We start from the raw sequence: 17,022 nt of genomic DNA, 5'->3' as shown, positions 1-17,022 counted from the left end.
CCACATTCAGCACACCCACAGTGTAACTATGTGCCCTGCAGGAGAATATTGGTTCAGAAAAGAGCTATAACGTTTGGCAAAAACGGTGTAGCGCCATGGGAATATAGGTGATTTTTGTTCCTGCGCTGTCATCAAGGACAGAGGGGGAGTTAAGACAGGTACTGTAGCATGGAGGGTCCAACGTGCTCATGTGTTTAGAAATGGAGGGATGGTGTTGGAGGAATTAGCCACTTTGCCACTACTGATAGAAGAAAAGAGAGGGAAAAAGGAAAACAAGATGAAGAGCTGTTTTTTTTAATTTTCCCCACTAATTAAAAGCAGATGTCAAGGTACAATTCTCTGAGCTTGTTTATCGCAGCACAACTGTTTCCTGATTTACTTTCTAGGCTTCTCTGCACTTGTTGAGAGACCATTTCGCTTCTCCTCATCCAACCCGCTGGACTTTCTCCAGTTTCAACAATCTCTCCCCTCCTCTCTGTATCTCTCTCTCTCTCTCTCTCTCTCTCTCTCTCGTTCTCTCTCTCTGTATGATTATGCTCGCTCGTCCCTCTGCTTGCATTAGCCTCTAAGCTGGCAGGTGTCTATGAGATAGAGTTTTATAAAGCCAACAAACACAAAACCCTCGACGGAGAGAAAGGAGCCCTAATTGAATTGTCAAACAGAAATCTACCTAGAGACTCAGTTTAACAAAAAACTCATCCGAAACACTGTCTGTCTGTGTCTGCGTGACTGTCTCGCTGCCTCCACCTGTCTCTCTGTTAGACTGTCATCTGTGGCTGGTTCACAGTGTCTGCTCGGGGGGGGATCCAGAAAAAAAGAAGGCATGACGCAGGTGTTTTCCTCAGGGGACTAGTTCAAGAATTTTAAGACATATTTTGTGCTGACAGGCTCTCAAAATGTAAACTTTGTGCACTTATTTCATCTAATGTAACAGTGATTTCAGCTCCCACTATCACAGGTATAAGAGGCTAGTTTCACCTGCTTAAGTGCACTACTGTAAGGTTTGTGATTGGCCCAGGTGCACACGTGTGGCTAAGTATATGAGACACTTGAAATGACAGGTGTAAGTTGACCCACACACTCCTTTGATATTAGAATACCAGATCCACCTAATAGTCATGTAGTGGTGTTGTTCCTGATTAGTCATCTATCCACTTGTCATGTCAAAGCAACTTGAAGTGAGAAACTACGGCTTCAATACACACAGAAGGCAAAACATTCTGTTGTAGCTGTTATAAGATCCCTGATCAGCCAACTGTTGCCTGCCCCGTGTGGGTGGGAGCAGTGAGATTGAGCGTAATGGCGACCACAAGTTTTGTCTCCCCTTCAGTCAATCCATTCCACTCGTTCATTTTTTGGGTTAGGTTTTTTGGGACAATTTATTCGTCCTCTAATGATTTACAACAGCTTCAAGTGTATTACCTCCACCTTCTGTGTTGGAGTAGAGCTGACCTGCAAAGTCATGTCATCCTTTTAAAACCAAGGGAAATTACAATCAGATAAAACTAGTAAGGAGAGGCATGTAGCCTGTAAAATTAAAATAGGTCCTATGTTATGGTCCAGGTATGGTATATGACTTTAAAGGTGCAATATGTAAGAATTGTTGTCGAAAACATTAAAAAATTAATAAATTGTAAACAGAATGTGAAAAAAATAACAGTTTTGACTTCATGAAGTCTATGTATTGTGTTGCAGACATACCCACTAAGGTTAGCATGCTAACCAGCTAGCCCTGGCCGGTCCCGGTCCAAGGCTCTCATGATTCTGATGTAAACACCAACACTCCCCCGTTCTCCATGCTTCCAGTCCTGACTGATAGCTGCACAGCTAACTTAGCTAACTAGCTAACTGCAGCTACAGTTAGTGGCAATTAGCAGTTGCTTTGGTGAAATGCTGACCCCTATTTGTTTAAAGTATAAATTCAACAGGTGGCCAATTCTTACATATTGCACCTTTAATGGACACCAGCCAACCAATCAGAAGTGAGCATATTCCTTGACTTTGGTATTACTTAGGTAATGAATCATGATTGGTCTTCAGGAGAAGTTACTGTATATCACACTACCCTCATTTATTTGTACTGAGTATTGTATTAAGTAAAATGAATTACATTTTCTTGGCTTGGCTTGTATGTAGTATTGTGTACATATGTAGTGAAGTTCTGGCTTTAAGTGCTTCAATGAGAAATGACAACATGTTAGCATCTAAAACATAAACATTTCTGGTGAAAGTACTAAGTAACACTAATTCACATTTGTAGAAGGCTGCAACAGTTTTGATAAAGCTACTGAAAACATGAAATGTTCCAGTCATTACTCTGCAGTCATGTCACTCTTAAATCAGTAACCACTTCAATAAACCCTGTTTTACTTTTTTTTTTTCATTCTGCTTACAACTAGTTTCCAGCCAGCCTTTGGCTCTGTGCCTTCATCTGAATTGTTCTCACTTAGTCTTTATAAAAGTTTTGCTAACTCTGCTGCTTTTTAGCTTCCGACCAGTTTGCACACAGATTTATTTTCCTTTTTTTTTGAGTTTCCTTTTGTTCCTCTGGTTGTGATGGTGTGTAGAGATCTAAGCCACAGTTGGCTCAGCTTCACATGGGCCTGTGTGGAGAGACGAGGGGGTTTGTCAAAGGAATCGCCTGCGCCGCTTATTCTTCCTCCACCACAGAGATGGAAAAAAAACAAAACAAAAAGGAACAGCCTTCTTATTATCAATATTAATCTCTCTTTTGGAAAGGCCTCTGTAGGCTCTGAGCTCGGCTGCCTTTAAAAAAAACGCATAACGCGGCTGATTCAAGAAAACCATGTTTGAACTTGCTAATGTTTTTTTCTCTCTTACTTTGTCTCTCTCCCTCCCTTTCTCTCTGTCTCTGTCTACATGAGCTATTCTCTCTTCATTTAGCGTGCCATTAGCTCTCCAAGCTGTTGTTTGTTTTCTTGCTTTAATGTGCTTTTTTTGAACAAAACAGTAGAAAAAAAGACAAAAGTGACTGATATATAAAGTATGTGCATTTTTTTGGTGTGTGTGTGTGTGCATGTTTGTGTGTTTGTGTGTGTGTGTGTCCTCGTGCGTGTTTGCATGCGTGCTGCATGTTTGTGTGAGGGCACTGGCACTAAACTTACTTGGGTCCAGATGTTCTAATTATAGAACGGCTCTGCTGCCTAATGACAGGAAACGCTGGCCTCTGTGTGCATGTGTGTGCATGTGTGTGTGTGTGTGTGTGTGTGTGTATGTGTGCGTGTGTAGAAATAATTTTCTGACAGACACACTGACACATTGACTGAATGTGCATGAGACAGACGAACAAAATTCTCTTCATTAACCTCTTGAACCCCGATTTCCTCCTTAAATTTTCCCCCGAAGCTTTTGAGTTTGAGAAAACCATACATGCATTTCTTGCAACTAATTCACTTTGCCAAATATGTTTTGGAGAAATGATGATTGCAATATTCACAAGTAACATCTGTACTCGCCCGAGAGAGGTGACATTGGCTGTTAGTGATTCTTTAAAGGAGCACTGTGTAGTTTTGGGGAAGAAATGTTAAACAGAAGAGAAAGGAATTTTTATACCTAAAAAAACGAAATAAACAGACTTTTTTAAATTTGACTGAATAAACTGAATAAACAAACTGACCTTAATGGACAACACAATTCATACTGTTTTACTTTGCTTATATGTGGCGGACCCTGCCACCTTTCTAGCTTCAAACAGTGTCCTGGGACCTTATTTTCCTCTGAGAACAGCTTGTTTATTCATTTGTGGAAAAAATACATATTTCTGAGTTTGTATCATTACCTCATTAATATTGGTTGGGTTTCAGAAAGAAAACTACTCGGTAAGGTTTTGGAAAAACATCTTGGTTTTAAGTTAAAAACCAAGATGCTGACGGCTCAGCTCTGGAATGAGGAACTATCTGATCAAAGAATATATAAACAATGAATCTGATCATATGTGTCATGAAGATTTTGTTAACAGCTTTCAAGACATTTTGGCAGCATTTTGGTATTTAGGTTCTATACCCAGCCCTACATACTGTAGCATGGGGTTCACATCCTGCATCCCATGTGTAGTTAGATTGATTTAGGCTGTGAAGACACAAGGGGTTTTTGTAAAATATAGTAAACACTTCTGGATTCCCGCTTCAAGTCTTCTAGATATAACTAGTATGCAATAGCAAATATGTTTAGAAGGAAATGTAATGCCACCTGGACCTCCTGTCTCTGGTGTTCTGCACCTCGTACACCAACCACCCACATCATCCATCTTCCAGAGACTTAAAACCAGTTCAAGAACATTGCAATTCTACCAAAAGAAAATACATTTTACATTTCCCATGAAACATATTAGACAAAACAAATTAGTAGCATCTAAGCATAATTTCTAGGGCATGGGGTGGACTTAATATGTACCCAATAACAGCCTTTATTTTCCAAGGAGAGAAAACAAACCATTTCAAACCAATCATTTTGCTGGCATGTCCAACAGAAGAGTTTCCTTTTTATCTAGATGATGAACATAATTTGGACATTATATTTCCTACAAAGCAGTTTCATCATTTCATTGGTTAAACATGGTGAAATTAAACTTGAAGGACTTTTTAGGAGACGGGGCTGCATATTTGGTGGAATTTCTGGAAAATGCTAGTTTATAATATAATATAAAATCTGTTTTATATTATATTATAATGAAGGGTTAGGGTTAGGGTCTGTTTTATTCACTGTTGGAGGAGGTTAACCTGTGTGATAAATATAAATGATGTGATAAAAAACTTTTTCCTCCCCCTAAACTCAAACCCACTCATTTGTAATTCACTCTTAGTCATTTGTGACCTTTAGACCTTTAGAAAGACTGTTGATATTAATGACTGTGGTTATTGGTCACTGATCATATCATGATTCAGTCACGGAAACAAAGTAGATTTTTCATGATGAAAGCTCAGTTTTGCTTGTTTACCTTTTAAGGGATTTTTATGATCATTGGGTCTTTAAAGAAAACAAAAAACAACTGAATCACAAATCAATAACAGATACAGACCTTTGTCCTCTATCCATTCAAATCTATTATTGTATCATACAAATGTTTTTTCTGCTTTATGATGGTCATTCCTGTCCTCTCTCTCCCCGTTACTATGGTAACAAGATGTCAATCGATGTGGCATCTCCAACTGTCCTCTCGATCAGAGCTCCGTAACCACGGAGACGGAGAGGGAGGAGAGCTTTGTGTATCAAGGTTCAGATGGGGATGCCGTCTGCTGCCGTGCCTTGCTCAAAGGCTCCTCGGGCAAGTTCAGAGGTTTTCTCTGTTGGTCCCTGGATTCAAACCAGCAACACTGGAGGAGGGTCAGAAAGAGATGGAAGAGGAGGAGAGGAAAGAAGGAGAAGAGAGGGAGAAATGGAAGACAAGGTTTGAGGGAAGGGGATGTAAGAGGAAAAGGAGGAGAGGAAATGGATCAGGAAAGGAAGGAGTGAAGACAGAATGGTCAAAGAGGAAGGAGAGAAAATGAGATGTGGAGAAGGAGAAGAAAGTGAGGGAGACAGTAATAAAGGGAGGGAGGAAAGGAACAAGAGAGGAGGAGCAAAGGAAAGAACAGCAAAAGGAGACAGCAAAGGAGTAAAAAAAGGAAGGGAAGTAAAATTGAACAGAAGGAAGCAAAGATTGAAATAAAGGAGGCTGGAAAAAGAGGACCAAACGAAGAAGAAATTAAGAGAAAGAAAGAACAAACACCAATAAGAAAAGATATGGAGGTAGAGACGGAGAGAGACATAGAGAAGGGAAGGAGGACATTTCCAAAAAGAGGAAGGAATAGTGAAGGAAGATGTGAAAAAAGTATGGAAAGAAAAGAGAGGGATATAGTAGAAGGAGAGGAGAGAGGAGGAGGAAAGAAAAAAGCAAAGCAAGAAAAAGGAAAGAAGGGGACGAAGAGAGAGAGCACGAATCATGTAACAAAACAGGACATGGGCAACTTCCTGAATCATTACATCACTTCCTCCGCTTGTCCAGCCACGCACTCACACACACGCACACACACACACACACACACACACACACACACACACACACACACACACACACACAGTGGGATTGTGGGTGTTAGACAGTTTAAGCAGCTTTAAAGGCGAAGATACAGAGACGTAATCTGACTCTTAATTCTTACTCTCATTTTAGTGTGTGTGTGTGTGTTTCTGTGTGTGTGTGTTTGTGAGTGTGTGTGTGTGTGTGTGTGTGTGTGATTACCCCGGATAATAACATGAATGTAGTTCAGTGAAAGTACAAGAAGCTCCTCTCTGCATTATATAAAATGACTGAATTAAATCGTTGTGTCTCTGTCGTCCTCCATGTTTCTCTCATTTCCGACAGTGTGTCGTCCTTTGTCTTGAAACAGTTCAGGACATTTATGAATGTGTACTATTGGTCATACTCAACAACCTCTCTCTTGTTTTCTCCTCTTTTCTTTATTCCTCTTCATCATTTCATCCTCTCATTGTTTCATCTCTTCTCTGCGTCCTTTTTTCCTCCTCTTATTTCATTTTTTCACTACTTATGTCATCCCTCCTTAAGTTCATCTCATCTCCTTTTATTTTTCTTCTCTTCTCTTCTCTTCTCTTCTCTTGAAAAGCAGAGAAGGGAGAGTGTGTTTCTCTGCTCTGATAGTGTTTATCTTGTGGTCAGGTCTGATGCTTTTGGGACTCTGTGGTTTAATATTTTCACTCAACTCAACAGACACTCAGGTAGTTTGAATGAGAGCTTTTGCTTTTCATTTTGTCACCATCTCTTCCTGCTTGGTCACACAGTGTGGGCAGGCTGTCCTGTCCTTTATACACTGCCCGGCCAAAAAAGAGTCACATACACTAATACTTCGTTGGTCCGCCTTAAGCTTTGATTACGGTACACATTCACCGTTGCATTGTTTTGATAAGGTTATGCAGCGTCACATTTATTTACGTCCAGAGTTGCATTAATTTTTCACCAAGATCTTGTATTGATGACGGGAGACTGAAGCCGCTGCGTAAAAAGTCTTCTCCAGCACATCCCAAAGATTCTCAGTGGGGTTCAGGTCTGGACTCTGTGGTGGCCAATCCATGTGTAAAAATGATGTCTCATGCTCCCTGAACCACTCTTTCACAATTTGAGCCTGATGAATCATGACATTGTCTTCTTGGAATATGCCGTGCCATCAGGGAAGAAGAAAAATTTCCATTGATGGAAAAACCTGGTCAGAAGCCTTTTTTTCAGATTAGCCTCACTGATTAGTGGTCATCTTAAGGCTACACAGCTGTTTAGTCCCAATCTCTTGAGTTCTCTTCGCATTGTGCGTGTGGAAATGCTCTTACTTTCACTATTAAAGGTGCTATTTGTAAGAAAAGTTGATTTTTGAGTCTCAGTCCCAATGCGTCAAAAACTGACAATTTTGGAAGGTGGCCGACCCGTCCTGCAATCCCAAAGCGTCAGTTTTTGACAGGTTGGGACTGAGACTGAAAAAATCAACGTTTCTAACAACTATCAGATTTAAATATAGCCCTGAGTTCAACTGTTGAGTTTTTATGATTTGATTTCACCAGACATTAAAGTGTTCTGCAATTCACCACTATCCTTCCATGTTTTAGTAATGTGTTGGACAGTTCTTAACCCAATTTGAGTAGTTTCAGTTATCTCCTTAGTTCTTTGCTTGATGCAGGCCAATTATTTGACCCTTCTGAAAGAGTAACATCTTTTTCACGACCACAGGAAGTGTCTTCAGACATGGTCGTTTATGAAATGAGAAGTCATTAAACTGGTTAAGTAGTAGTGTACTTAATCTGTACTGTACTTTTGTTGGTTAGTTTGTCAGCAGGAAAAAACGTAAAAATCGTATTTTCACAAAACTTGGATGGAGGGTGGGTCTCCATCAAGAATAGACCCCGTTAACTTTTGTTGAGGATCCTGACAAAGGAACAGATCCAGATGATTTTTTTTTCTCACTTTCTTTACCATGGTGAGATATGATGTTTTTGAACATTTTTGTTAATTTCTCAGGAATCAATGCGTGGATCTTTATGAAAAAAATCATCCATATTTAGGTGGCTGTTATCTATGATAGAGTACTTTATTGAAGCTATATCAGATAGCAGAGATTAGGGACAACAAAGAAAACACCTCTCATCAAGGGGGTAAAATTATATAACCAAAAAAGAGGACATTTAGATCGCATTTTGCCAGACAGCTTACTGTTTGATTTTCATGTGGAGGTAAAGCTCAGTTAAGATTCAAGTGAATTCCAATGAATGTTGTCTTCAAGGCTGTTTTCCACTCATTATGTCTGCAGTCGTTTCCATGGGAGATGTAGTGTCTGAAATGTTCCCAGTTGGGAAGGTGTAAAAGTGTTTGATTACACAGCAGAGTTTGGCTGAAAAAGAGTCTTCAGAGTATCTTCAGTAAATATGAAGGTTAGAAACCACTAGTGTCTCTTTTTCATCTTGTGTAGAGACAAAATGTTTTTACTACTATTCACACAGAGCTCTTTATATTTTTTAACCATCACTGTGATTCATCTGCTGTGTTTCATGGAATCTTTATAAATAGTTGAGACCCATATGTCGATTTGTGATGATAATTTTCCTTCAAACAACGAATAAAACATTTATTTGGTTTTATTTTCAGGAACATTTCAGTTAACAGGAAATGTTTTAATGAGTGTGTTTGATTTGAAGAATTCAAAAATGCCTAAAAAGCTCTGACACACACACATACTGCTATTTGACGTGTGCATGTGTGTGTTTGTGTGTGTTGGGGGATGGGGCAGGCCTACAGTTAATTATAGTTTGGTAGGAGACCAGATGAGAACAGTGGGGCTATAGAGCTCACACAGGTGCACACACACACACACACACACACACACACGCACACACACACACACACACACACACACGCTTGATGTTCTCGCAGCACGACCACTGTCCTCATTTCTGTCAATCAGAAACCATTTATTATCATCATCAACACGTGTGTGTGTGTGTTTGTGTGTGTGTGTGTGTGTTTCTGTCTGTCCGTCTGCTTTTGTGGCCTTCAGTTACACAACATTTTTGTTGAAAACATGGTGAATATCTGTTGCACATAACATGATCTCTCAAACATTTTCCACCAGCCAATGCAGGGCTGATTTCAGATGGATGTATTAGTCAGTTATGAACCTGAAGTTATTTGTTCAGCTTGCAGAGAAAAGTTGTCAGTTAGACTCATTTGAAAAGACAGGTTTCAGATGGAGTCCGATCAATTCTTAATTTTTGGGGCCGTACTGATGCTTATATTGGGGGAAGAAAAATTCTGATATCCATATATCGGCTGATATACACACATTTTTTTGCAATTATCCCCCAAATGTGATCAAACACTTGTGACAACATAGATATCTTATGGAAGCAGGATATCTCACAGTTTAAAGAGGTCAGATTATGCTAATTTTCAGGTTTACTTTTATTAGGGTGTCATAGTAGAATAGGCTTACATACTTTATTTTTCAAAAAAGCACATTATTTTTCTAGTATGGTGCATTGCTTCAGCATCCCTTTTCACACTGTGTCTTGAACGCTCCGTTTTAGCTATGGAGTGAGACATCTCTCCTCAATCTTTGAGAGTTGCACATGTGCATGACTTAAGGGGCAGGATGTAGCCAATCAGAAGGAGAGTAGGGCGGGTAATGCTGGGCAAGGTAGTGTGATCCAAAACAACACCGCTACAGCCATATACAGTTTATAATATATGTATAAATATATATATTTATATAACGGCTGTGACATAGTGATGAACATAAGTTACAGAAGTAAAGGCTCGACTCCAAACCAGGCGTTTCAGGCAGTGCAGGAGAAATGTTTTCTGTGGGGACAGTAACTCCCTTTGGCGTTGCAGAGCTTTTACATGCACAAAAATGCTACATAACACAACAAAAGAAAGAGAAAAACCCCAAAAGCATAATGTGACCACTTTAACAATGTACTTTACCGCACAAAATCACATTAGCCCAAGCATCTTTTTCTGCATTATAATTTCATTGCTTTTTAAAACATAACACACACGCAAAAACAACCTCGTGATTTGTGTCATTTTTTTTACTGCACTTTTCATGCAGAATATCAAATATAACACATATCCTTGGTGATTTCTTTCCTCGAAGGCAAGCTTGACGATGTTTGGTGTCCCACGCACAGACAAACAATTTCTCATTTTAAATAATATGAGTGGCTCAATGGTCATACTCGGTTACAGGCCTGGTTTTGTCCTCACTGATCACACACACACACACACACACACCCACACACACACACACACACACACACACACACTCACACACAGAGGCTAACTGTATTAATAGGAGTCTGTTTTGTGTCAAGCAGGTCTTAATAGGATCAGTGTGAGAGACATGGAGCTGTCTGTCAGTCTAAGTTCATTAACTGATGATAGATGACCTGCGCTGAGGGTGTGTGTGTGTTTGAATGTGTGTGTGTGTGTGTGTGTGTGTGTGTGTGTGTGTGTGTGTGTGTGTGTGTCTGCGTGAGAGAGAGAGAAAGAGAGACAGAGAGAGAGAGAGAGAGAGAGAGAGAGAGAGAGAGAGAGGTATGTATGTGTGCTTTTGTGTGAGTTTTCCTGCTTGTGTGTAAATTCTCTCTCTCTCCCTCTCTGTCTCTCTCCCTCTCTCTTTCTCTCGCTCTCTCTCTCCCTCTCTCCCTCTCTCTCTCTCTCTCTCTCTGTGGTGTAATTTATAGCCCTCAATCGGAGGCCTTATCAGGTGCAGGACACATGGATGCCTCCTTCTCTCCTCCTCCTCCACATCTTTCAACTCCTGCACACCAACTTGTATTCCTCTCTCCCCCTCTTCCTCTCCTCACTCTCATCCAATCTCCCTCCGTCTCTTATTTTTCAATGCTGAAGGATGCTTTCTTTAATTGCTGTCTACCCCATCCTCTTCCTCCCCATCTTCACCTCCACTTCTCCTGCATCTGGACTAGCTATCATCAAACTCTCCTGCTCTACTTTTTTTTTTTCTGTAATTTTCATCCCTTGTCTTCTCCTAACGTGTTTCCAAACAGACTTTTCTTTTGCTGGACAAAAACGTATATGTTGTCAAAGTTTGAAAACATAAAAAACTGTGTCCAACTGTGTGATGGAGAATCATGTAGTACATAACTGGCACAATTACCAGCTGAATATTCTTGTAAAATAGTATTAGAACACACTGATCAGCTTGAAGGGTCGCACACTGAAGACTGGTGAAAACAAATCTTTGATAGTGATACTGTGATAATAAAGAGTCATGCATTAATTCATTACACGGTTGCTTTTAATAAGTATTGTTATTGTGCACAATCATCACATTTGTTCCATAAATCCAGGGAAGGGAACACACACTGGGTGTTAATTCAAACAACCAAGTGTGTTTTCCATAAATCCAAAAAATGACATGTATGTTCCCTAAATCCAACTGATTATTTGTGTTTTCAAGATCAAGAGTGTGTTCCCTAACTCCAAACACTCAAATGTGTGTATCTTAAATCCATCTGATCAAGTGTGTGTTCCACAAATAAGACTGATCAATACTGTGTTCTCGAAAACTTTACAATCAAGCATCCGTCCCAAAAATGTAATGATAATGTGTTTGTTCTCCAAATCAAACTGATCAAACATGTGTTCCCAAAATCAAACTGATCAAACGTGTTCCCAAAATCAAACTGATCAAACACGTGTTCCCAAAATCAAACTGATCAAGTATGTGTTCCCAAAATCAAACTGATCAAGTATGTGTTCCCAAAATCAAACTGATTATGTATGTGTTCCCAAAATCAAACTGAACATGTGTGTGTTTCTCTAAATCAGACTCTTCAGGTGTGTGTTTCTTAAACTCAAACAATCAAATTGTCTGTTTCAAAAAAATATATCTAGTCAGTGGATAAACATTCCCTCAATCCAAATGAGTGTTGAATATGCGTTACTGTTGATCAAATGTACTGTATGTTCCCTAAAGCCAATTTTCCATCAAGTGATTGTGCCCAATGTTCCCTCTTCTCTTCTCTTCTCTTCTCTTCTCTTCTCTTCTCTTCTCTATCCCTATTATGTATTACGTACAGGTAACCCAAACATACATTTGTTGAGGTACTGACTTCCTGTGTTGCTTCAAAAGGCTTCTTTGTAACTGAACCACTTTATTTCTATTGGCCTACAACACTCGCACACACTCACACACACACACACACACACACGCACACACACTCGCACACATGCACACACACGCACACACACTCAAACGCAGATAAGCTGACAATCCAAATGACTCGACAATGAATGTAAGCTGCTCACTATACACACACTGACATAATGGAGAGCCTATTGAGGAGAGATTTGTGCACTACAATGCATGAAAGAACTGTGTGTGTATGTGTGTGTGTTCGTGTGTGTGCGTGTGTATGTGTGTGTACTGTAAGCAAGAGCTGTGTAAGCAAGAGCTTGCACATTTGAGTCAACCTGGATGAACTGGTCTACCTGTCATGTAGCTGTCGGTTGATGTCAGTGTCTCAGCCTCTGTGCGTTTTTCTTTTCCTTCAAGTCCTCACATTTAAACAACACAACAGATTGTCCGTCGATGTCAAATGGTCGTCACAAAAATGATTCATATGGCTTTTTTCTGATGAGCCACCACTACGGTTAAAGTTTGGTTACGTTTAGACAACTAAAACCAAATACTTTTGGTTTGGAAAAGATGCCTGGTTGTTGTTGGTAGGAGACAAGATGTAAACAGCTGGTGTGTGTCAAAGTCACACATTTTGTATTTTGTCATTTTAAATCTGTAAGATGGTGGTGAACAATATTATTGTATTGCTATTGTTAGTTATGGGCGAATCTTGTCAATCCACCACTTTGGTCCAGATGTATAGTAAATATCTTAACGACTATTAAATGGACTGCGATGATGGCGTTTGTAATCCCCTGACTTGCCCTCTAGCGCCACCATGAGGTTGATTCTTTTGGTTTTTGGTGAAATATGTCAATAACTATTGAAAAGATAGCCATGAATGTTGGTACATTCGCGTTCCCCTCAGGATGACCTATAATTTCTTGACCCACTGACTTTTCCTCTAGTGCAGTTATCAGGTCACCTGTGACCTTTGACAGATAACACCATGGATCTAGTGTGATGGCAGCGGGGATTAGTGGTCTGCAGGAGGCTTAAAGGACCATTACATTTTACAGAGACACATTAAAGGCTCTACTATCATAATCAATAATGTTTAATGACATGGAGCATGGAGAGAGGATGATTTGCGTTGCTGTAGTTGATTATAGACAGTGTACAGTAATATCATACTGTATGTAGTGTTGGAAGTGATGTGATGAGAGTGATGATCACTCACATGATTACGTGAGTGATTAAAATGTGGATCTGAGGACTTAAGATGTTCACTAACGCAGCCGCTGAGTAAACTGATGAAATGAAAACACTGGTTTGAAGCACAAGTAAACAAAAAAATGTGGTATAGATTTTTCATTTTGTCATTGAAATCTGAAACGAGCTCTTGTTCATCATTTATCTGCTTGCTGGATTTATTTTTAATCATGATGATTAAAGCAATAACAATATTTATGTGCACATCCTGACTCACCGCAATATATGAAGGGATTGGATTTTGTGGGTTTTTCCAAATTGTATTTTTCCTTTCCTTCTCCAGTTTTACCCTCCGAAACTGTACTTTTCCGTTCAGATTATTAACATTCTGTTATATCTTCCTGAATCGTATTGCTATGTTTTATTCTGTCATCTAAATCCCTGTCTCTCTCTCTTTCTCGTATAGATATGGAGGAGAGAACGGGCGCAGGGCCATGGACAAGTGGAAGTCGTTCTTCTAAGGTAACTAACGACATTAACACAACAATAATCATTTTGACTTTAACTTTGACTATTATTGTTAAATGCAATTGCTTTTAGCATTCTTAATGTAACCATTAGAAGTACTCCTATCTGCTGTTATTATTAATACCGCAACTAACTTGTGAGGAGACTTTGGAGGAAAACTGTTGCAGAGATGGATGCATTTCCATATTTTCAACATCAACATGCACGCAACATAAATCGTTGCGGTTTAAGTGGTGTGCATCATAGCTCCTTGACCAGCATGACGCCCAGAGAAAGAAGTATTTTCCCTGGCAGTGTTATCAGTTTTTATAGTGCAGATCTAACAACCATCAATTTAAACTCCGAACTTGTTTTACAACATCTGTGGTGGTGGTGGGTTCAAGTCTGCCTGGGCACCTTTGTTCCATCTCTCTCCCTCATTTCCTGTCTCTCTGCAGTATTGTCTCTCATAAAGCTCTAAAAGCCCCAATAAACTGTTTGACATCTGATGTATTACACATTGCTTATTATTTTTGACATACACAAAAGAAAGATCTTATCTTCCTTTATGCTATTTAATGACATAAAGCCACAAAGCCGACAGCAAATTTGGTAAAAACCAGCCCAAAGAGCACTTGTGCAAAATGTTGTGCACAGTAGGCTGCCTAAAAAGAAAATACATCAATATGTAAAACAATATAAAAAAGGAGGTTGGCCTTCCAAACAGTGCCTAGTACAAATATTAATTGCCTCAAAATGATATATCAATAAATAAAATAATACTGGGCTTCCTGACACCATTAGATGACAACACACTTTAAAGGAAAAACATGTTTAAATGGCATATGAACTGCACTCGACAGGCCGAACACACTCCAACAAACTCACTCAAGGAGCTCGCTCACCAAATTACTTTATTGTCGACTAATCCAGTTTATTTGAGGTTCAGTCATGTGTTTATCACTAAAAGAGGTGGTTAGACCTCATGAGAAGGAGTCTCTCAAATAGTTTGTTACAGTAATGCGTTTCTTTGTAGTGCAAATAATAACACATTATATCTTGTTATATCTTATGTTCTTACAGTTTATATGCTAAGCTTAGCTGTTAGCTAGTTATGAACCAGCCAGAACAGTTATGTAACAAGAAGGAAAATACAAATATAAATATGACTCTGATTGTCTTAATCAAAAGACTTAGATCAAGTCATCTAGCAGCGTCTCTGCTACTGCTAGTGCTAATTTTAGTTACTACAAATAGTGCTACTTCTAATATACTGTTGTCTCTTCCATGACAGGTATTCCTATGATCACAGCTACTTCTGCTGCTTATTGTATGACAGCTACATACAATAAGTAACTATAATTGTCCATCCCATATGTCTGTCTCTTCCTCCAGAGTTATGCAGATGGGTCTCAGTACATGGCATCACATGACAGCCTCTCACCTCCGTACACCAACTCCAGGCTAACAGGTACACAACAGGCTGAGTGTGTGTGTATGTGTGTGCTTGTGTATGTGAGTGTTTGTTGTTATTATTTTACGATGCACTTCTTTCTTTCCATCAACTTTGGGTCAACTGCTATGTTGGGTTTGGATCTGATGGTGTGTTGTGTGTATGTGTGTATGTGTGTATGTGTATGTGTGTGTGTGTGTGTGTGAAACACTCTCGTACACTGGAGGAGACAGGTCATCTGGCATGCAATTTCTCTCTCTCTCTCTCTCTCTCTCTCTCTCTCTCGGTCCGCTGTGTGGAAAACGCTCAGCAGTGTGTGCTCATTTACCCATGATGCTCTCTGCCTCTGGCTCTCTTCACTGTGGCGCCAGTTGTGAGCAAATGGCCACTGACACAGATAATCTGCCTCTCTCTCTCTCTCTCACACACACACTCACTCACTCCCTCACACACACTATACACACACACACACACACACACACACACACACTCAGTCACACAGACATATAATCACCAAAACACACACATGCAGATGTATTCACACACACGGACATGCACACACACACACACACACACACACACACACACACACACACACACACACACACACACACACACAGAGCTTAATTACCTTTGACTGGATGCATCAAATATGGAAGATGTCAGCTCTCAGCTATCTGACTCTACCTGCTCTCTTTCTGTCTCTTGCTCCCTCTCTCATTTGTTAGTTTATAATGTGCTCACTCTTTCTCTTGGGAAACATTAGATCTTAGACATTTCATTTTGAAGCCAGAAAGAGATCACGCTTGTGTGTTTGATGGATTTTCCAGGTTGTAGGCCCCTTAGATGTGTGTTTTCTAGATGCACCGACTACCAGCCGCATGGGACTATATTTGTATATGAAGTTTTCGGCCAAAATGTGTGGACACCTTCACATTTAAGTGTCATTTCATAACTATGAGCATTGATATGCTGCTCTTGTGCACTCAGTGAGCATGGGCAGCATGGGTTGAGGTAGGGTGACTAGGTGTCTCGCTTTGTGTGGGACTGTACAACAATTTTTTTGTCCCTTGTCCCACGTCCTACATACAGAGACGATGGCCCACATTTTGACTGGTTGTAGTTTCAAAAGTCGAACCACTGCAGGACAGATGCTTTCTCAAAACTGACTTCTATCCAATGGCTGCGAAGAAAGAAGGGAGGGCTTCTTTCTTCACAGCGATGTCAGTCAAACTGGGAACACGCTGGTAGAGCGCAGGTTAACCCGTCAGTTAACAGCAGCTGACAATAAGGCAGCAGCAACTGAAATAACTAGCATTTACCACGCTGTGCAGCACTCCCAGTTAGAAAGAAAAATGTCACCTGGTCTTACAAAAGCAGCAGGCTTCTGAATAAACAAGAGGGCTAAGGATATGTTATGAGCTAAGGGTGAGCTCCAATGTTTATTTTTAAGATAACTAGATATCTTATCCAAATTCTTCTCAGCATTAGTGTTCCACGTGTTCCACTTTGTCCCATTCAAACATACTCTCTGTCCCACATTTGGTCTGTTGGGATTTGGTCACCCAAGGCTGAGGTGAGGGCTATATGCAGGCCAATCAAACTCTTTCACGTCAATCTTAAAAAAAAGTCTGACTTTTCTCTTCCTAAACTGTTGCTGCAAAGCACACTGTTGTCTAAACTATGATTTTGTGATGTTGTAGATTTCCA

The 17,022-nt window shown here is 39.9% G+C and overlaps 1 protein-coding gene across 3 annotated transcripts in view; it reads left to right on the top strand.

Moving 5' to 3' along the window:
• Positions 1 to 17,022, top strand: part of tcf4 (transcription factor 4) — a 234,850-nt gene that overhangs the window by 41,522 nt on the left and 176,306 nt on the right. For all 3 annotated transcript variants that reach the window (XM_084383942.1, XM_084383941.1, XM_084383943.1), the window contains 2 exons: positions 13,819 to 13,874; positions 15,255 to 15,330. In XM_084383942.1, coding sequence (XP_084240068.1) covers positions 13,819 to 13,874; positions 15,255 to 15,330 — 132 coding nt within the window. The remainder of the gene's footprint in view (positions 1 to 13,818; positions 13,875 to 15,254; positions 15,331 to 17,022) is intronic.

The sequence above is a fragment of the Pagrus pagrus genome (assembly GCF_965226575.1).
Source record: "Pagrus pagrus genome assembly, chromosome: 19".
NCBI classification, from domain to species: domain Eukaryota; kingdom Metazoa; phylum Chordata; class Actinopteri; order Spariformes; family Sparidae; genus Pagrus; species Pagrus pagrus.
This window is presented reverse-complemented; position numbering and strand designations above follow the sequence as displayed.